At 41.0% G+C, this 22253-nt stretch overlaps 1 protein-coding gene across 3 annotated transcripts in view; it reads right to left on the bottom strand.

Annotated features, from left to right (window-relative positions):
* Positions 1-22253, bottom strand: part of LOC140075597 (dynein axonemal heavy chain 11-like) — a 222770-nt gene that overhangs the window by 10397 nt on the left and 190120 nt on the right. For all 3 annotated transcript variants that reach the window (XM_072121698.1, XM_072121699.1, XM_072121700.1), the window contains 4 exons: positions 21497-21616; positions 15290-15532; positions 12265-12447; positions 8278-8393 (listed from right to left, as the gene is read on the bottom strand). In XM_072121698.1, the coding sequence (XP_071977799.1) occupies positions 8278-8393; positions 12265-12447; positions 15290-15532; positions 21497-21616 (662 nt within the window). The remainder of the gene's footprint in view (positions 1-8277; positions 8394-12264; positions 12448-15289; positions 15533-21496; positions 21617-22253) is intronic.

The raw sequence follows: 22253 nt of genomic DNA, 5'->3' as shown, positions 1-22253 counted from the left end.
CTGTAAATGTACATTTACAGCAATCTTGTCATAAAAATGTTTCTTTTCCCTTCCCCCCCTGTGTGCCCCGATATTAGGAATATCTCAGTTAGTGTATTTCTGATGGTTTCCTTTAAAAAAGTTGAGGAACCTCTTTTCTTATCGATAATTTTACAATTGGTATAATATCTGGACCTGAATTGAGATCTTACTCTCTTTTTAGCCTGGAGCCTCCTGTTTCTCATTTTCTGTAGCAAACATAACCATAGTTGTGTCTTGTAAATTATCTTTACAATGCCACCAGGACCATGGCTCTATGTGCTATAGAGCACAAGGTAGAAGCTTCAAAAGTGACACTCTAAATGTGACTCTTCTCAGAAAAAAAGTTATTTTTTTTTGTAGATAAACAAACATTTTAATCTAAAAGATGGTATGTTAGAAAGGACATTTCATACCATACCTGAAGGGGCTTGTAGTTTAGTGGTGTAAAAACCTGTGACAGTGTCCCATTAAAGTGATATTAAAGATACTCATGCTCTAAAAAGCAAAGCCCGCTGAACTCTCTGATCCGCAAAGATATGTCGGGCAATGCATATGTGATGGGGGACCAAAGTCTTCTCTTAAAGGGGTATTCCCACAAAGACAAGTTTCTTAAATATACAGTACTCAGGATAACAAAATAACACGTTCTATAATTCACTGTTATTAACAAAAATATAGCATGTCACAGATATAAGTCCAACCTGTCTCTATCACTCCTACTGTACACAATTTCAGTTGCCCCTAGACACAACAGAGTCCCCTCTATTGTTATGGACATCATGCACCAGACTTTAGGAAAGCCTATTGCTCATGTCCTTGACTGTAGGGGAGTCACTTAAAGTGAAAGGGGCATTGTGAATTGTTGAGAGCTTGACTTCAGTGATAATTCTCCTCCTCTTCGACTTTATAAAACCAATTTCCATCTCACTTCAAAGTTCTGGATGATGCCTCCACACATGTCTATAAATGGGACATAATCTGGAAGGTGTTGACAAGCTTCACAACAGACTCATGCAGACATCATGATGATTTAATAGGTCAATTTCTGCTTACAGTTTCCCTTTAAATTTCAACATGCCCCATCATTTGTCCTTGTGGAGGGCAATCCCTGGTAATGGCTTACCCCCTTCATAGACAAACCATAGTTTCAGCAGAGTTTAACCAAGGTCAGTGAATCCTGGACTGGAATGTATGGAATGGATGGACAGGACAGAATGCAGAGAACATATATCATATAGTGATATATGATACCAGGAGTCCCTGTTTCCCTCCTTCCTTAGAATTTCACCTGAACAGAGAATAGAACTGAACATAAACCTCAACTTAATTCCAGCACTACTACTACATTATGAAGTTTCCTACGGCAGAAGATCACTTTCATAGGTCTTCAAGCCTCGGAATTGTTCACACACCTTTATTGACTTTCACATAAACCTCCTATCTGTAAATGTCATATCTACAATACTGGTCAATCACATAAAAAGTGCAAATAACCTCCCATAAAGCAGATCTAGCCAGGACGTTTACAAGCCGTGTTCATTCCCCGAGACAAAGTTTCTTTATTCTAACTTCACCACAGACTTCAAAGCTTCAATAATAAAAGTCGTATTGTTCTGGTTTCAGTTCTGAACTGTTAACAAGAGTACAAAGTTTCCCTAGTTAGTGATAAGATGCACTTTGATGTTCCTAATGTGTTGAATAACTAACTAGATAAAAACTGCGTTGGGTAATTGAACACTGTTCACATGACCTGAGCAATATTACTACATACACCTATGTACTATACATACATGTAATAATACCCTTATAATCTTGTCACCTAATGAATTTATTATCAGTAGCTTCTATATGGCTCATAACTTTGATAAAACACAAGTTTATATGTGGAATATGATGAATATTGGGGGGAGGGTTGTATCATAAAGCAGGTATCTTATGCATCATAGTGGTAAAGACTGCTTGATAAATGTGGCAGATGAGATGTTAATGTTTGTATTGAATTTGCAACTGCCGCAACCAGTTTTTCTGTATTTACTTTGCTAGAAAGGAGTAGATTTGCGCCTAAATGAAAAGTGATGAAAAATAAAAATTAGGTGTGAACACCCGAGCTCCCCCGATGTACAACTGAGCCGAGGTCAAAAAAGGTGATAGTGTCCAGCTTCCAGGCAAAACTATCTTTCAAAAATGAGACATTTCTAAAGTATAGCTTCATTAAGGCAATCTAAAAACATGGCAGATCCGCTGATCAATTTGACTCATTTTGAGCTGCTGCTATAACGACTGCTGCTATAACGGAGAGCCGTATAGCTTGAAACGCGTCAGAATAGAGTGGTGAAAAATTTCTCATTTTTGAAAGGTATTTTTACCTGGATGCTGGATACTATCAGGTTTTTTTTAAAATTAAAAGTCACACATCATAAAAGGCGTTAGTTAAGTGAAATCAGAAATTGAGAGGGTAGGCAAAAAGTCACAAAAATGGCACAAATCGCCATAAATGTGATATTTATATGACAGAAAGCTGACATAAACTACAATAATATATTCCCCTTATTATGTTTAGACAAAGTTCACATTTATATTACAGGCAGTTACGTACAAGATAGGGTCCGGAGGTTTGTTCTTAAGTTGAATTTGTATGTAAGTCGAAACTGTATATTTTATAATTGTAGATCCAGACAAAAAAAATTTGGCCCCAGTGACAATTGGAGTTTAAACATTTTTTGCTGTAGTGGGCTTACAGCTTACAGCTCATCATTGCAGCCTGGGACTATAGTAAAGCGTCCAGAGAGTTTCACCAGAGGTCAGAGGGGTCTGTCTCTAACTATGGGTTGTCTGTAAGTCAGGTGTCCTTAAGTAGGGGACCGCCTGTGTATTAATTACAAATTATAGAGCCTGTTGGTTTTCGGTGGGAAACGTCCATGTCCACCTAATGAGCTGTGTTCTAGTGGACACACATGCTCAGTTATGTTCTGCACAGTCAGGTGTCTACACAGTGATCCTCTGTCTCCTGCAGAGCAGCCAATAGGAATTGGCTTTTTCCCTGCTTATCAGGAAAGGAGCAGTTCTGCAGGTGCATGGCAGTATAGCTGAGAAATCTCCTCAGATTTTATATAATTATAAGCCTACATTCTTTCTGTTTGTACTCACCACTGGCAGAGCTCCTGTTGGATATTGCAGCAGTCACGCAAATCAAACGGGCGGGACTATGGCACAGAGCACAGCAGTGTGAGGACATGAGCCATCTACAATACTGGAATACACTCTAATTTTTCAAAATTGTGCTAATTCCAACTGTCATGGGTGCTCCTGCGAACCATGTTCTGGGTCACAGCCGCACCTGTGTGTCTCCGTGTGCCCCCTCTTGCCAGCAGCCTCACTTACCGCACTCCAGCAACGGTTTCCTCGCTTAAGCGCACGTGTCCCCGCCTCCTAGGGCGCATGCATGCCGGGCTTCTGAAATTTAGAGGGCAAGCGCACTGCTAATTGGCGCTGGCCACTTGACAACCTATAAATGCTTCTATGCCTAAGAAAAAGCTTTGTTCCTTGCCCTTTGCGATTATCTGGATTTCCCGTTGTAACATCGATTTCATGCTGCCTGTCCTGATCTACCGTTACATCCCCAACTCTGATCCTGTGCTGCCTGTGTTGACCTCCTGTCTGTCCCACAAGTTTACCTTACAATTCTGTACTACGCCTTGGCCGCCACTACAGACAAAGTCGCGCCTGTGGAACTTTGCACTGGGCTGTGGTGAAAACACTTAGACTCCGCTCCCAGGTGTTAGCTTACATCATCGTACGCAGTGGTCCAGTGGGTCCACTACCCCTGGTTCCGGACACTAACACCACTCACAAAAAAGTATGACTACAAAGGGGATTCTTTTGTAGTTTTGCATGGTCAGCACATTATAAACGTATCATACAAATCTGTCTTTGCAGCTCAATTTAGTAAAAAAAAAAATCAGTTTTTCAAATGTTTTTCTGTAAAACGTAATTACTATTCATACATAAAAAAATCACATTATATGAATTTATATTGAATTTGTCTTCCTTTCTCCCCGGAGTGATTTTTTTTCCCCACCCTTTCCTTTAAAGGACGATTTGACAGGTGCCTGTTCACGTTAGTTAACCCGCTATGTAAATGGATTTATGTTGATTTTATTATGGAGGAAAACCATACCGAACAAGTGTACAGTATATAAAAACATGTAATTTGTGAGCGCATACAGCTTTCCCAGTGAGTTAGAACAACAAATTGGCACTTTTAAAATTTTTTTGGTCTGTACTTACATTTTCATTTCCACAAGAATTTGTTTTAAATCAGTATAATTTTCCACACAATTACAGTACAGATAATCTTTAGTGCATTTTAGATGGATCCATTTTAAGATATGGAATTCAATGAATCACTTTGGAAAATATTGTCTACAGCCAGAGTGCAGACAATGGGAAAGCAAGATAAATTCTAGATTATTTCAAAGTCATTATGTGCAATAAAAATAGTGCTCATTTAAAATCAATTTCAATAAAACATTAAGGACTGAACTCTGAGTGGATGAAAAGAGGGAAAAGCCAGCAAAACAAATTGTAGACAATGCTCCCCCCCCCCCACAACTTATCAAAGAGAATATACTCATTCAGGCCGGGGACTGTGTCATACTATCCGAATAGTCAAGTTTAGAGACAAATTATCCAGCCTTCCATTATATGCAGCCTCTTAGGCCCATCACATGCCACTTTTGCTTTAATAACATCACTTTGTCATCACGACACAAAAAAATGTAAAATTTCCTGTAGTCTCCTTGCAAATTCAAAAAAGTGGTGAGGAGATATCAATGTTTTTCCAATTAGAGAACACAGTTTATTATGTTGAAGAGAACAGACTATTCACAGACGATGGGTTGTGAATTCCATGACAGATTTAAAAAAAATAAATAAAACTTGATGAAATATTTCACACAAAATAACAAAAACAATGAATTTCCACGCAGGGCTTCGGTAGCTGCTCTGTTTTATATCTTAGGACAGCTATACCACCTGCACGTCAATTGCTTGTAGGATGCGTGGACAACCCTAGGTTCAGGAATATTGGTAGTGCCTGCCCGTCCTTTTGTTTTTTTAAACGTCAATTTTTTTTTCATTGCTGACACTACTCTATGACTCTTTTACTACATCTTTAGGATCAATAATTAAAGGGGTTGTCTACTCTCAACAAATGATTGATATTTGTCACGGGTCATCCCGTGACCCATGTCTCAGGTAGCGAGCTCACCTGTGCCCCCCCGTGTGCCCCCGCTCCACGGCACAACAACATCCTGCTTCTGGGTTCTCGGCGTGTGAGTTCATCCCCGTGTCCTATGGTGCCAGCTTCACAAGATTTAAAGGGCGAGTGCGCTGTTAATTGTACCTGGCCTTCCCAGAAATCTTTGTGCTTTATACCTTTGAGAAAGCTGTTATCTGTGTATTGAATTCCCGTTGTTCCCCGGTTGCCACTTTTCCGGTCCCAGGTGTTGGCTTGTGTCATCGTCCACAGTGGTCCAGGGAAAGCGATAGCTTTTTCGTACATGCAGGTCTTATTGATTTGGGGGACCACCTTTCCAATATCAGGGCATGCCGCTTCTTTCCAGTGTCTTGTAATAGTAAGTTTGGTAGATAGAAGAATATGAGCAGCAGAAGTTTGAACTTTGGATGGGGTGTCTTTCGGATCTAAAAGAAGCAAATCTGTGGCTGGGGAATATTCTTAATGTCCAGGTTTCTAATAACAGCTTGATGCCATCATTTATGAATTTTTGGGCTGGACCATAGAGTGTGGAGCAAGGTGCCCTTTTGGCCATAACTTCTCCAGCAGCCAGGAGGGTTGTGTGGTAGATTTTACTTACCATAATCTAGCAGGATTGAAATGCCACCTCATATGGGTCTTCACTATTGTTCCCAGAAAGGAGAAATTACGGAAGGTATCGTGTGCTAGTCTCGAAGCCTGCTGCCATTCAGAGGCCGAGTAGAAGTGTCTGGGTCTTTTTTCCAAGCCTCCTTATATGGTCATTTCCCCATTACTTTTTTGGTACCCAAGCAGTTGTAGAAAAAGGATATAACCCCCCACGGAGTGGTGTATTTTTCAGCCGAGAAATTACATTTTGGTTAGTATTGGGAAGCTTGTTAACTTTCTTATTTAAATAGTCGTGTATTTTGACATAGTTATAAATTTCCTCCTGTGGCAATGAGTACTTATTAGCAAGTGTATTAAATGTGATCTTTCCATTTCTAACCAGGTCTGTGCCCAGCCAACGCAAGAATTAAAGTATATTCCGGCATATAAGACGACCTGGTGTATAAGACGACCCCCCTACTTTCCTGTTTAAAATATAGAGTTTAAGATATATTCGCCGTATAAGACTACCCCTTTTCCAACGCATACAAAACATCTGTAAAAATTTAAAAAAAAACAGATTTGAATTTAACATGGTCCTTTTTTTAATTTAAATTCTTATGACATGCAGGTATATAGCAGGAAAACTGTCGCTCATAAACATAAGGCATACAACAACAACATTACCATTACAGCACAGCCCCCAGTAGTATACAGCACAGCCCCCAGTAGTATACAGCACTGCCCCCAGTAGTATACAGAACTGCCCCCAGTAGTATACAGCACTGCCCCCAGTAGTATACAGCACTGCCTCCAGTAGTATACAGCACAGCCCCCAGTAGTATACAGCACAGCCCCCAGTAGTATACAGCACTGCCCCCAGTAGTATACAGAACTGCCCCCAGTAGTATACAGCACTGCCCCCAGTAGTATACAGCACTGCCCCCAGTAGTATACAGCACTGCCCCCAGTAGTATACAGCACAGCCCCCAGTAGTATACAGCACAGCCCCCAGTAGTATACAGCACAGCCCCCAGTAGTATACAGCACTGCCCCCAGTAGTATACAGAACTGCCCCCAGTAGTATACAGCACTGCCCCCAGTAGTATACAGCACAGCCCCCAGTAGTATACAGCACAGCCCAGCCCAGCATTAAAAAAAAAAAAACTGCTCCCCCGATGTCCGCGCGGCTCGTCTTCAGTGTTCCGTGCCGTCTTCTTTCTTCTGCTGGGCGCTGCCATTGATCTTCCCCGGCAGGCGCCTAGTATGACGCGCCGCTGCTGACAGCGCGCCCGGCAGAAGAAAGAAGACGGCGCAGAAGACTGAAGACGAGCCGTGCAGACATCAGGGCCACCGGAGGGTGAGTATGCGCCGCTATCTTTTTGAGGCTGCCGACAGCTTTGCCGGCAGCCATCGCTGTGAAAACACCCGCGATCGGTGCTAGCACCGATCGCGGGTGTTACCGGTAAGCCTTTGCTGCAATATGCAGAAAAGACTTACCGGCTATGGAGAGGGCTCAGCCTGTGAGCCCTCTCCATGCAGCGCGACCCGACTGCCGCCGGGAACACACGGCGGGCGGTCGGGATTACCGGCGTATAAGACGACCCCAGAAAAGACAGAAGATTTTTCTGTCTTCAAAAGTCGTCTTATACGCCGGAATATACGGTAGCTCCCCCATATCCCCATAGAGAATAGTGTGCACATTGCCAAACAATTTCTATAGAAAAAGTTTTTTTTCCAAAAAAAGATAAGTTAGATGAAAGTTTACCTTTCTGTATGCAGAGCTGTGTCCCTAGTCCCATGGGAGTGGCCAGTGGGGCATACATATATGATGTCCTGAGGGGGGGGGGGGAGCGACTGGGGGAGGAGATATGGCGGACATGGGAGTTTTTTTTGTATTTGAAACCGATACATGATGGAGTGATTTCCGAGGGGGAAGGGGGTAGGAAACTCCCTGGCCACTCCCATGCGATTAGGGACACAGCTCTGCATACAGAAAGGTAAACTTTCATCCAACGTATCTGTTTTTAGAAAAAGACAGTTTTACTATAAAAGTCTCTTTGGCAATTTGTACACTATTCTCTACGGGGGTATAGGAGAGCCAGAAAAAGGGCTCCTGATGACAGGTTCCCTTTAAGCTAACATTTTGGATATTGTCTTCTAGCCTTGTCTGTAGAGGGCTAACCAAGCATGGTCTGGGGCCTGGTTCTTTACTTTCTAATGGGCATCTCTAAATAAAAAGTATAAGGATTTAGGATTTTTAGGGAAAGGTGTGAACTTTGGCTTCTGGGTGTCAGTATTCTCAGCAGAGGAAACAATAAGGAGCCATGTTACATAGATAAAACCACAGGCAGCGGATGGACTTTTCCTAGAAAATGAAGAAACATCCTTACCACTGAGCCAGATTGTAGGTTGAAGGATAAGCCAGCTTCATCCAAGTGTCAGGTACATTGTCAAAAAATAGGGCTGACTGCAGTTGCTCCATTTCGGAAGAGATTGCCAACTCACCCTAACAAAAGGAAACATTAGTGAGCGATTTGCTTTTCAGATAGCGCCTGTGATAAGATGACATGATAAATGGGAAAGAGACCTTTTTTTTGCTTCTGGCAGAAACACACAAGGTGCTGCATGTTGACGCCTGAACAATGCAGAAGCCTCCGCTTCACCAGACGCATAACTCATTTACTAAAAGGAATATTAAGTAGTAACAATAAGTAAAGTATTTCGGGTTATGTGTCTGGAATGTGCTGTAAAAGTGGATAAATTAAACATGTTTTTTCGGTATAATTATTTTGCTGCCTAAAATTCTCAGTTACATAGGAAAAAGGCAGGAGGTGAAAAGCAAGATGAGCTTATATGGGACATTGTGTTCAGTGAAGCGTTGGACAGGTACCAATTACAACCAGCCACAGGACCGAGAATGTATCAAGAAACTCAGGGTCTCACACACAAAGCAGAGCCCCTGGAAGCAGTGAGTGTATTCAGGATTATATTTCTGTGTCATTCATTTGTTGTCCAGGGTGGATAGGGCAGCACAGTGGCTGAGTGGGTAGCACTTCTTCCCTGCAGCGCTGGGGTCCTGGGTTCACATCCCACCCAGTTCAACATCTGCAAAGAGTTTGTATGTTCTCTTCATATTTGCATGGGTTTCCTCCAGGTCTTCTGGTTTCCTCCCACACTCTAAAACATACTGTTAGTTTGTTTAGATTGTGAGCCCCATGGGGAGAGGGACCAATTTGACATGCTTTGTGCAGCGCTGCGTAATCTGTGTGCGCTATATAAATAAAGGGATTATTATTATTAATACTGCCATGGGGGTCACCCAAAAGTGTGATTTTTTTTAAAAGGTTTTATATTTACTGCCAAAACATGGTACCAGAACCAAGCTTTCTGGTAAACTAATTTCTGTTGGCTTTCAGTTCTGCAGACCGAGGGTCAAAGGTCTCAGGAGGTTTCTTGTAGGCATGTGTGTAGAGAGCACACATTTATGAGGAGTGGAGGACAGGAGGACACTATCTTTATTAGGTCTACAGAGCAGTATCGAAACCGGTGGGTGGCCGCAGGCCCCAAAGAAGCCTTGGTCCCCTGATGGCCCATAAATTACCAACAGGGCCAGCGTTAGGGGGCAGCAAACTGGGTATTTGCCCAGGGCCCCCTATCATAATGATCATCAATCTGTCTATCTCCTATAAAATTCTCCTACAGTCCCATATTACAGATTACCTTATGATACTACTGTTTGAAAACTACAAAGTGTTATTATTGTGCAGGGCTAAAACAGTTTTATTTTGGCCGCAATTTTAGTTTTGCCCTAGGCCCCACTTTGTCTCATACCAGGCCTGATCATCAATATGATAAACTTCTGTGGCATACTGTGTATCAGCTATGTCTTACCATCTCTCATACCCCTGAAACACTTAGTGGTCATTGGCTTTTGATCCAGTGCAACCAAGCAATAAGAAACTACTTTGGATCACCAAACCTGAACGAATGCCCCTTCAGCGATCTACATACAGTTATCCATGTCCCGCTTCACTCTCCCCTTCCATTACTCACAAAAAATGCATAATATAAATGCATTTCCCTATTAGTAAAGATAGACCCATTGATGTCTAACCTTTGTGCTCCTAGTGCTCTGTCCCCTCTTACCCCACACTGTGAGTGAAGAACATGGACCTGAAGACCCTCTTTCTATGGAGCAGTGGAGGTCTCAGACAGGACCCCCTTTAAAACTCTTAAAGGGAGTGTGCCTGAGGTTTTGACCATAGAATTCTGTGTAACCATAACTTAGCGTATGTTGTTAGTAGAAGCAGGACTGTGATAATGCATTTATATTCCATAACTGTGAGTGGACTTGGATGTGTGAGAGCACTGCTCCCCCCCCCCCCCCCGAGTAAGAGCGATAGAAGGCTAATGGTTAGATATTACAACAGAGGGAAGGGCAGCGGAGCGGTTTCAATGCAGAGATTAAAGAACATAGCAGTGTGAGGACACTCTCCCGGTGCTCCAAGTTCGTCTACAATCCTGGAATATGAATGCATTTATCACAGTCTTACTGCAACTAGCAAAACATACAAAGCTATGGTTACACAGATCTCCAGGGACAATACCTAGCACCGTCTACAGCTTTGTAAGGTCAAAACTGCTGGTAGACTCCCTTTTATCTCTATGTTTCTGCAGAAACTATTGCAGCTCTGGATACAATCCGTGCTATTTAACCTTAAACACATACACACGTAGTACATGTATTTTTTTTTCTAATTACTTAAATTTATTCCTTTACATAGAGACTGTATTTAGAAAGGTTTGCTTCTCTTATATTTCACTCTCTCTGTATGTTCTCGGGGAACACTAGCTTTCCATTTGTAAACAGCAGCGGCACAGCTTGAAGTGCAAGTCTCTACACTTGTCTATCAATATGCCAAAAGAAGACACTGATCTTGCAAGGACCACATCCGGAGCTGAGGAGCTAGTCTGGTCTCTATGGGACTCATTTAGCTGCCGCCGGCTGTACAATCATCACTGAGAATTCTTTTTTTTCTGCAGAGTTAGAGCAAAATGTGAGGCATATAACATTACAAGGAGACAGACGGATTTTTCTAAATCTGCTGAAATCTGACTCGACATAACTGAATAATTTTATATTGCCTGGAAAGAAAATTCCAGCTTAAAACAAGTTTCTAAATAGTTTATGTAGAATGCAGTTTAATCAGAACTTGTATATACGGTATATATTTTATTAGTTTACATTAGAGGTGAGGGACTTATTTGTTATTATAACCCTCTAAAACATAGCATGAACATTTTAAAAAAAAATTTGCAGTGATCAACGGAAAAATATTGAGAATATCATCTTAGTCTTGGGATTCACTATGGTTTCTTTCCTGGTACTTTATAAAAATAGGAATATATTTTTGAAATATTTTTATATTACTAATACAGAATGGCATCCCATGGTGATCTTTTTAGATCACAGCCCTGTGCTAGCCCAGACCGGATCCCGGGTGAGCACAGGGCTGGGAGGAGGACGGGGTTGGGTGAACCCCATGACTCCCTTCATAGATGAGCAGCCGTGTTGAAAATCTGCCAAATTATAGGTCCTATATAGTCCAATATAGGTATAAGTCCTATATTTTGAGGCACGGACGCCTGACTTGGTCCCGGTCGGTGAGAAACCATAGTAGTAGACTTCTACTGTGGTCTCCATCTGGCCACAATTGGTGCGCCCAGATCACGGCCACAATTGCGGGCATATGAATGAGCCCCTAGAACGTCAAACTAAAGTCTTCAGTGTCATTACACTAAAGCTGCTTTCTATGGTGCTCATTCTTGCTGTCTGGCCTGTACAATGGAATATCTGTAACTACAACATCAATGAAGCAATAAGACATAGCACTTGTTTGTGCCATCACTTGAGTTATTAGGATGAACTTTTGAGAGGAAATCCTCATAAAAACCTGGTAGTTCCAACAAAAATGCAAAGGATATTTATTCTCAAGTCTTTTTTTAAAATTTATGATATAGATAGATATTTATGTAATGGGTGGTTGGTGGTCGACCAATGTCACCACCTTACTGGTTTAGCTTTGGGTTTTTCCCAAAGTATTTTATCCAAGTGACCGTGTCAGGTTTCACCCTCTGACCACTGTGCAGTGATCTAGTTCACATTGCATCGGGATGAACTGTATAGTTGGAAGCTCGTCTAGATGGGTCAAGAAATGTTTAGGAGAAAGATGAGATCAGGACAGGCAAAGTTCTTATGTATTTGAGAATCTGGCCAACATTTAGAACTGGTATCTTAGGATGTTTTCAAGGACTAGCTTGTTGGTCAAAGAAACAAAGAAAATTATACACAGATCAATTCATAATACTGCTCACACCTTAAGACCAAGATCCAGCTCCTTTAGAGAACGTCTGATTTCATGAAGAAGGAGGTTCATCCTCTCACACTCTTGAAAACACACAAGGATGTATGGAGACCGGTCAGCTGTCTTTGAGGTTATATCCGCCATGTTAAATCCTTCAGGGAGTTTGTCTAAGATGTCATCTAGAAAAGCTTTAACCTAAAGGAAAAGCCCATAATAATGTCATATATATACGGCGATCCATATTTAATCAATATATGTCTATAGCTAAATTATAATGGGGCCCGTCTTGTGGTGTAGGTTTACAAGTCCAAACACCATTGCACTTAATTGCCTCTATAATACATACACTTGATACTGCTTATGTGTCTCTAGTTTTGGCAATATATATGATTGTATAGTCACACTTCTAATGAGAGTGTTATCAGTGTGGAGGTCACTGCTAGAACGGGAAAGGTTGACCCTACAGGGAATCCTGGGGAAGTAATAAGTCTATTAGTTTATGCCTACGAACATATGAATTCCCTTGTGTGCACCATCATATCTATCCAACACTGAAAATGGGACTACCAAAAGGTGACTGGTGTTATTCCTACAAACATTACCCTCATCAAAACTTATTAATGGGATTCCTATTGATACATTTGATTCCAATGCCAGTTTGGTCAATCAGTAAAATTGGACTGGAAAATTTACATAGCAAACAGGCAAAATAAATCGAGCATCTTCTAAACACGTTAATGAGTTCTTGTATAGCAGAGGCTCCTGCCTGGGATCATCCTTAGATCACAATGATGCTCTTCATTAAACTCTCCACTTTTAATGAGTTGTCTTCACTATGGAAAAGGTCTAAGATGTGTATTTATCCTTTGGGATTTTCACTACAAGGCAATACCTGAGCGACGGTCTTCAAATGATTTTAATGAGCAAATAGAACAATTATGAAATATAATGTGAGATAAACACATGAAAAAAACTACAAATTGGACACTTTCCTTAATCGAGAACATGAACATTAATTGAAACTATTATTTTAGGTAACATATTAAATATTTTTGTATGTAAAGACATATGTTTATTATGTACTAAAAAAATTAAAAATTGTTCTAAAAGAATAATCTAAGGCTAAGTTCATATATGTGATTGTCAGGTCCCCTTCCTGCTATGAAATAATGGAAAAAATAGCGCAGCAGTCAGCATTTTTTCCCGCTATTATAACACAATTCTAATGGATGTCAATGGAGAACAGAAGGTGAATGGAGACTTTGGGGGTCATTTACTAAGGGCCGATTCGCGTTTTCCCGACGTGTAACCCGAACATTTGCGATTCGGAAATTGGGGGGCGTGGCCGAACGAAAACCCGACGGATTCGGAGAAACCGCCACATTTTAAAAAAATAAAAAAGTGTTGCTGGACACGCGCTTACCTTCACCAGGAATAGGATCGTGAACTCCGGCGGGCCTCGGCGGACTTCAGCGCAGCAGCGACACCTGGTGGACGTCAGGGGAACTGCCTTAGTGAATCGCCGGAAGACCCGAATCCACCGCAGAGAACGCGCCGCTGGATCGCGAATGGACCGGGTAATTAAATCTGCCACTTTATGTTCCCCTTACGTTCTTAGTTCCTGTTATGCTCTATTAAAATGTAGTCTAACAGAAACCGATAAAATAGGGGGTAAAAAATTTTTTTTCAGAAAATCTTTTTATTCAATGATGTCAGACAACTGAAACAGTATTAAAGGGGTATTACTATCTCAGCATTCATATTTAATTTAATTGATCTGCCATATTCATACATTTCTTCAACTGGATGTTATTAAAAAAAATGTTCCTCTGTGAAGATAATGTCCCATGGATGTATCATTCCTGATATTTACATTTGTACTTTGTCCAGACTCTCCATGATTCTTTGTTTACATGTGTGAACACCAATGAATAGGAGGTAGCAGGAGATTATGACTCATTCTGCTCCATCCGCTCTTCCAGTGAGAACAGACAGTGAGAGACACAGTGGGAGACACCATGAGGATGGGCTGGAGCAGTATAAGTTCAATTACCAGTTATATACAGTAATTAGGTTAACATGACAAATTTTAAATATCCTCCATTTTGTTTCCCAAAAACTGTTTAGTTCCTGTAAGGTCTCATGTACACAAACATTCAAAGGGAAAAGATGGCATGGTTGAGTGCTGCTCACCCTTCCCATCTCCAAAGGGGCTGAGTGGCCTCATGGCAACATGGGTAGGAATAGGACCAGTTCCATAATTGTCACTCACCCACACTTGACCCACCGTGTCTCAACTTATCGTACACAGTATACCTCTATGGGGGCCATGAGCTAGCTGCAATTACTGTGGCCAGCTCATGGTCTCATACACGGTCACGTACATAAACCTTACTCTATGATGTGACAAGTCTCCCTGCAGTATGACTACTCTCACCCCCATCCTTCTACTATAGTCCCCTTTTATACATGGATATTTCTTTCCACACATCCTTTTCTAGCCCCCAAAATACTTGATGTAAAATCATGTGCATCCATAATATTACTTATCCCTACATCCAAATCTCGGCCCGATTAACAGTGTCTACAATGTGTTAAGCACAAAAATATCATATACAATGTTATTTCCATTTCTATCACATATAACTTAATTTACTTACGTAAAAATATCATTATAAAATATGAAAATCCTTGTGAATCATAAGTACTGTATGTACTTTGTAGGTGGTTGCAGTTATGTCTTCTAGCCAGCACACAGGGCAAGGAACCAACTGCTTCTTAATGCCTATGCCAGGCCAAAACAGTTGATTGCAGAGACCCGGTGTTGGCCCTCACCAATCAGAGAAAGAATAGACCACCAATTCAAATTCCTGGACAAACCCTTTAAGCCTTATACAAGGACTGAACATACCAGTCTATACTATATATTGCATTACAGTCAATGAAATAAAAAGAAACATACGATGATAATAAATGTGAAGATCACACACAAAAGCCTTAGTCTTAGCTAGTACATGCTCAGAATAATTGCACTAACCTTTTCCTCCTCAGTCTGAGGTGCTCCTTCTCCGTTTATAGAATCTCGTGACTGTAATTCTAACAATGTACGGAAAAGATTGTCTGAAGTCACAGTTAAGAATTCAATTTCTGCGTTAGGGTGGAGGCCATAATGGACGGGGCTCTCAGGTGGCAACATCTCATCAATGTATCTATGGTAGCCTTGATAGTCAAGGTTAGAGGGTATCACAAATCCAGGCGCTAAGGCGAGTTTCCTATCAAACTGGAGAAAAAAGAGAACATTGGATGTAATCATCATAACAAAAAATACTTCACACTAAATCTCCCGGGGATATTGGTAGAGACTCCGAGAAAATTACCATCGGTGACATTATTTCAAGAAAAGTGTCCAGACCGTCTTGGCAGATATCTTGGGCTGCCATCGTGCCTATATGGGTTTTTATTTCCCATGTTTGTTTTTATTCTCCTCCTTTTAAAACCACTGGGGACCCTGAGATTTCTGCTATCACAGAGTTTCATTGAATATGACAGAAAACAGAAATAATCCTTCTTCGCAGGGTGGCCACAGATCTAAGTTTCCTGTGCTTTGACCAGCGGGATCTCTGTCCTTAATTCTCTTGTCCCTGCAATTCTTTTCAGTCATTGTTACAAGAGATCAAGAGAACGTCTGGCTTGGTGCATGCTGGTTCGATTGCTCTGTGCAGCAAGTTTGACTAACTTACAGCATGAATAATATTAAGGGTCAAGTATTTTAAGGCTTAAAATATGAGTCTGGAAACATATCATGGAACATAAAGCTACGGTCTACGCGGTGCGGTAAATCTCATCAAAGGAGAAAATAGTTCTGTAGGATGATCTTCGGTCTTTGGCATGATGGCTTGGAATTGGCAGGGGGAGGGGGTTCTGATTACTTACGCTTTTTTTCTGATCCTTAGAGTAATTCTGTTTTGGAAAGATACGAGTCAAGAGGAAATAAGACTAAGGGGGAAAACTTGACTACATGGGATTGGGCCTCCCAGTGGATGTCATAGTACAGCAGGCCTTATTCCTATCTGAAACCTTTTACCATATATACAAAAGATTATGGTAGATTTCTTTAGAATTTTCCAACAAACCTGTACTATTAATGTATCAGTTTTTGTGAAATTACATTGCAGGTCTATGAATTACATTGGATAGAGTCAATCCCTCTAGAAATATCATACACTACGTGAGACATGACTGAAAGGATATTACACCATTATCATTAGAATTGGATTTTTTTTTTTATGTGAACAACCTTAAATAATTAGATGAATTTGCCCTTGCGTCATAAATGTGGCCAAATATGCAAATATATAAAAATGACCCATAAAGGCTACATGCAGACAATTGAGTGCTTCTTGGTCCATTGTTTTGGACTGTGTGTTATTAAGGTGTGAATATGCTTCCGAGCTGTTTGTCAGCAAAATTAATTACCTTATGTAAGCTGCTAAGAAGCCACAAAATTCCCAAAAATACAGATTTGTCCTTCAGAAGGCCAAATGATACAGAAAAACTAAAGTCGAGTGTTTAGTGTCATTGTGCACCAACATCTCAGATGCACATAAATATAGAATTAATCCGCGTTCTCTCTGTGTATTCATTGGATAGAGCACATACACTTCAGCACACACCCAGCAAATAATTGATATTGTTTGTGTCATAAAAAGTTATACAATTTTCCAGTACAGTATACTTTCTGTATATTCCCCACTGTTTTCTAGATTTCTGCTTAATTCCTGTGAATAGAAATCTATCCCTGGTCATGTGATGTCACACAGGTGCACGACTCATTATATCCCTGGTCATGCAATGTCACACAAGTGCACAGCTCGTTGTATACCTGGTCATCTGATGTCACACAGGTGCACAGCTCTTTGTATACCTGGTCATGTGATGTCACACAGCCGCACAGCTCATTATATTCCTGGTCATGTGATGTCACACAAGTGTACGGCTCATTATATCCCTGGTCATGTGAAGTCACACAGGTGCATGGCTCGTTATATTCCTGGTCATGTGATGTCACACAGGTGCATGGCTCGTTATAACACACAGCTCTGATTGCTCTCTGTGATATAATGAGCCGAGCCCCTGTGTGACATCACATGAAGTAAACAATGAAGCACAGTACATTATCGTCGGACAATGCACTTTCAGTAAACTCCGTCAGTCGGGTAAGTAAATGTGCCCCAATGGCTCTAAACCCTTGACTTGTGAATATACAATCTACAAAGTCTTTAGTCATTCTGTATCTGTATTTTGAAGTGCAAATCTGGATTTTTTTTGTGAACACCTGAGCAATGCCCCTTAATACACTGAATAGGGCAACTATAAAGTGTGGTGGCTATATTGTTCCTGTGTCTGCTACACAGGGGTGCACCATCCATGAAGCGAGTTGAGCCTCTTGCCTCAGGCATCACCACCTGCAGCAAGAATGGAGGGGGGGCAGAATCAGGGGCAGTCACCTGCTATATAGCAGTACCCGATACCTGAAAATAGTGTCTTTCACACAGCATGTGTGAGACACTGCATGGAGAACAAAACTTACTAAAATAACAACCTGATATGTTACTTCTGGATGGGGTGGAGGGGGCGCCGTTCTATAGCTTAGCACAGTAAGAGTTTAGGTTCATTCCTGCTGCTACAGCATAAAATGCTCTGAATTGTCTGTTCACCCCAACTTAGTGGGTGGCCTTCTATCTCATCTTGAAGATACACCTAGAAACAGATAATTGTGTGAACAATCTTATAGTCTTCCCCCTTATGGCTGGCCACTGATTCCGTCCTTTCAGTGTTTAGATGGTGATTACAAGCAGGAGACCTCTATGATGTCCTTATATTCTGCTGGAGTATGTAGACGGGGTTATAATTACTGTATTGCTTTAGAATAGCTCTTGTATTTTTCATATCCACATATCGTACAGAAAGATCTTGTAACATCCGTGAAATATCGCTCACAATCGTTACTCCAACGTAAATTTCCTCTCCTACAATGACTGCGCGTTGTACGGTGTGATTATCCCTCTGAGATGTCGCTGACACAATACGGAGCAGGAAGTGGCGATAATGAGGAAGGTTAACACAACGCCGCGCTCTGCCCCATCATGGATATGTTTGCCTTACAATTAAACATGCCACATAGAGGTTTGATTGTCCCAGCAATGTGATTGTCATTTAGTGTAATTGCCTTACATACAGACTTTGAGATCTGAACTGAGATAGTTATCTACACCGTTTCGCTTTACAACATCTCGCCAGTCGCAGTAAACCAATTTTCATTTGTTGCTTGTTTATTCTTCGCTTTCGTATGGAAATAAAGGCACATTTGGTAAAAGTTTGGGAGAAGTGTCCTAAAAATGATTTCATTTTGCAAATTGGCCCATAAGGTTCTATACAAGAACAATACAGGCAGTCCCCGGGTTACGTACAAGATAGAGTCTGGAGGTTTGTTCTTAAGTTGAATTTGTATGTAAGTTGAAACTGTATATTTTATAATTGTAGATCCAGACAAAAACCATTTTTGGCCCCACTGAGAATTGGAGTTTAAACATTTTTTGCTGTAATGGGACCAATGATTATCAATAAAGCTTCATTACAGACACCTTACAGCTGATCAGTGCAGCCTGGAACTATAGTAAAGCATTCAGAGAGCTTCACCAGAGGTCAGAGGGGTCTGTCTGTAACTATGGGTTGTCTGTAAGTCGGGTGTCCTTAAGTAGAGGACCGCCTGTATAGCTATGTGTAATATTAGTAAGCGTCATGCCTAGGAAAGTTATGCTGATATCTGTATATGATCTTAACCCTTTCAAAATTTTAACCTTTTAGCTGCAGCACTGAACGGAGCTCAACGTGGGTTATAGACATTCGGTAACATCATGTTTTTAGTAAAGATGCAAGAAAAAACAAAGTCAATGTACGGCTGGATTACAAGAAGCTATTTTTCTCCTTTTTTTTCAGTTTATTAGAATCAAAGCCAGAAAGGGCTGTTATAAATGACGGTGAAATCTGCCTTATTTTGGAACAAACAGCACATGGCTACACGAAATGAAATATCTTTAAAGGGACACTGCCTGCATGTGCCGCTTCCCTGCTCAGGTCACCTTCTTCTTCCTGGTGCATGTAAGTGCTTGGGCTTGCGACACAATTTGAAAGTTAAATCCCGCACTCAGTCCCAATCAGTCCGCCCCCTAATTTCTGTCGGATGAAAGCCAGCTGCGCCAAAGCCCCATTAGTAAATAAGCCCCATTATTTTTCAGCAAAGGTCTCTCTCATTTCCTTTATTTGTACAATTGTTTAAATTTTCCCTCACTTGTCCACCTTTCCTAAGCTCTGGGATGAATGACAGCAGTATCTAGCCACCATTTGAAAGGATTTGTCTAAATCAAAGCCAAAATGTTTTGACTAGATTAGATTTTTTGTATATTATTTAAAATATTTGTTTACATTGTAAACTATTTGTTTATCTCTTGTGTCACCCCTTATTTCTCTAAATCTGTAAGTAGAGATTAGCAGAACCAATGGTCGGGTTTGGCATGCTGGTTTGGCCGCCTAGCGCGAACATATTACCAGATTGTTGGATGATCAGCCAATTAAGTAAATTAACGCCCCTAACCAATCATAGCCATGGTTAGTTGCGTCAACTAGCAACTAGGGGCTCATCTAGTGTCTAGCCATGGCTAGAAACTAGCCCACATAATTGGCCATGGCTATGATTGGCTAGGGCGTGTGTCCCCTGGCCAACCATAGTCATGGATAGTTGTTAGATTGGCTCTTTGGCTGCAAATCTGGCAATATGACAGGGTAAGGCCCCTTCTACACTAGCGAGTGTGATGCGATGAACTCGCATCACACTCGCAACGCAAGCTGCCGGGAACGCACGGCCCGAACGCTGCACCGCGGGAGTGAACTCAGCATGTCAGTTCACTCCCGCGGTGCAGCGTTCGGGCCGTGCGTTCCCGGCAGCTTGCGTTGCGAGTGTGATGCGAGTTCATCGCATCACACTCGCTAGTGTGGAAGGGGCCTAATGCAGTCGAAGCTCAACCCCGAACCTGACCATTGGGTATGTTGACCTCTAATTGTAAGCTCCTGAGAGTAGGACCCTCATGCCTATAGTTTGATGTGACCGCTTTATTACCCTGTAATGTCTTATATTGTCTATTACCTGTAGAACGCTGCGGATTATGATGGCACTATACAAAAAAGATTTATATATTATTTCTACATTTCTCATATTTTTCAATAACTTTGCTTGCTGTCATTGTTTACTCACAGGGTTAAAAAATCCTGACTTTATGATTGCTACTAGCTGGAAAAACGGCTCTCTCTCTTAATACACGGAGGTCCTTGCTTCCTTTCTCCATATTCTTAAATCAATTAAAATAAATTGTTGGAAATTTCATTACCATCATCTCATCCATGTGGGGCTTGTATATATATGACTGGTCATTTCATGGATATGTTAGCACACGGCTTGTTAGAGCGATGGTAAATAACACCACATTTTTTATATGTGATGTCTGGACGCGCCCTGAAAACGAATGAATATTCTCACTTAATAACTGCAAGCAGAAATCAGGATATCCTTTATGATTTACAAAAACATATCAGCGTCACAGTAGAAATCCCTGCGGGTGCTATCACACAGAGCTTTCTTGGACCGTTTTTAAACGTTCCGAAAACGCATGCGTTTTTGCATTTTTATCATGTCTTTGGCTGGTTTGCATCAGTTTTTCTTCATTTGTCGAGGTTTAAGTAGCTGTGAAAATGTTAATACCGAATTCAAATCATCCAAACGCATAGTAAACGTGCAAAAAACGCACTAAGAACGGACCAAGAACAGTCCGAGAATGCACCGTGTAACACCTAAATCTGCTTTGAGGGACCGAATTTTAACATAATATACATTGCTAATTTACACAACATTTGCAGGACTCCCCTTTGCTCATGGAAGTGCTGAAAGCGTCCACGTGTTTGACTGTCTCACGTCTAGATAAATTCTATACATTGAATAAAGATTAGGTCAGGGATGTAGCTTGTCATATTTGGATATTTCCGCAGATACCAGCCCTATGCATGTAAAGATAACACGGAGAACATGCCTATAATCCTGCTCCTTCCATCAATGAGGAAAATATGAACCTGAGTGATTCAGATCCCAGAAGAGGGAGCTCTGACTCTGTATTTTAATGGGACTCACAGTTACCTGATTGGGCTGCATGTACTCCTCCAAGTACGTTCGGCACAGGCGTCTGTCCCAGTCATCAGTGATGTGACCACCGTACATAATCTCCCCAAACAGGTATCGGAGATCTTCCCAGGGAACCTGATAATAAAACCCTTCAATTATTAGAGATCTACACTTGTTTCTTACAGACACTCACTTAGAAGCTGTTCACACATTATCAATAGCAATTCCTACATACATACAGGAGGCATATACTGTACGATACATGTGGAATATCAGGTGGACATCTGGCACTCATCCTACAATAAGATACAGGTATTATGTGCCCAGTGAACATTAAAATCCTAAAATCAGCCAAATGTATATGATTTCTGTCTATTCTCTCTCTGAATTGAACACATCTTATTTTTTATGATTACACACATGTAGCTGAGCTGGATATGTCATTTGACTCATTATTTTTGAATTTCTGGGCAATGTTATAGAAATAAAGTTTAAATCATTTTGTGTCCCTTGTTATCGTCCACATATATTGTACAATCTTGCGCTCAGTTGTGTCATATAGCAATGACGCCACTTCTACACCCATATAAATCAAAGAAAATAAATCTACATAAGGAAAATATGAAATTGCACAATATATTCATCTATCTATTTTCATTTATCTATTTATCTGCCTATCTATCCATCTATCTATTATATATCTATCTATCTGTAATTTACCTATTGATCTATCATCTGTCAAGTAATCATCTACAGTATTTATCTATCATAT

The sequence above is a fragment of the Engystomops pustulosus genome, chromosome 8, assembly GCF_040894005.1.
Source record: "Engystomops pustulosus chromosome 8, aEngPut4.maternal, whole genome shotgun sequence".
In the NCBI taxonomy this organism is placed as follows: Eukaryota; Metazoa; Chordata; class Amphibia; order Anura; family Leptodactylidae; genus Engystomops; species Engystomops pustulosus.
Note: the sequence above shows the minus strand (reverse complement) of the source record. Positions and strands in the feature narration are given on the sequence as shown.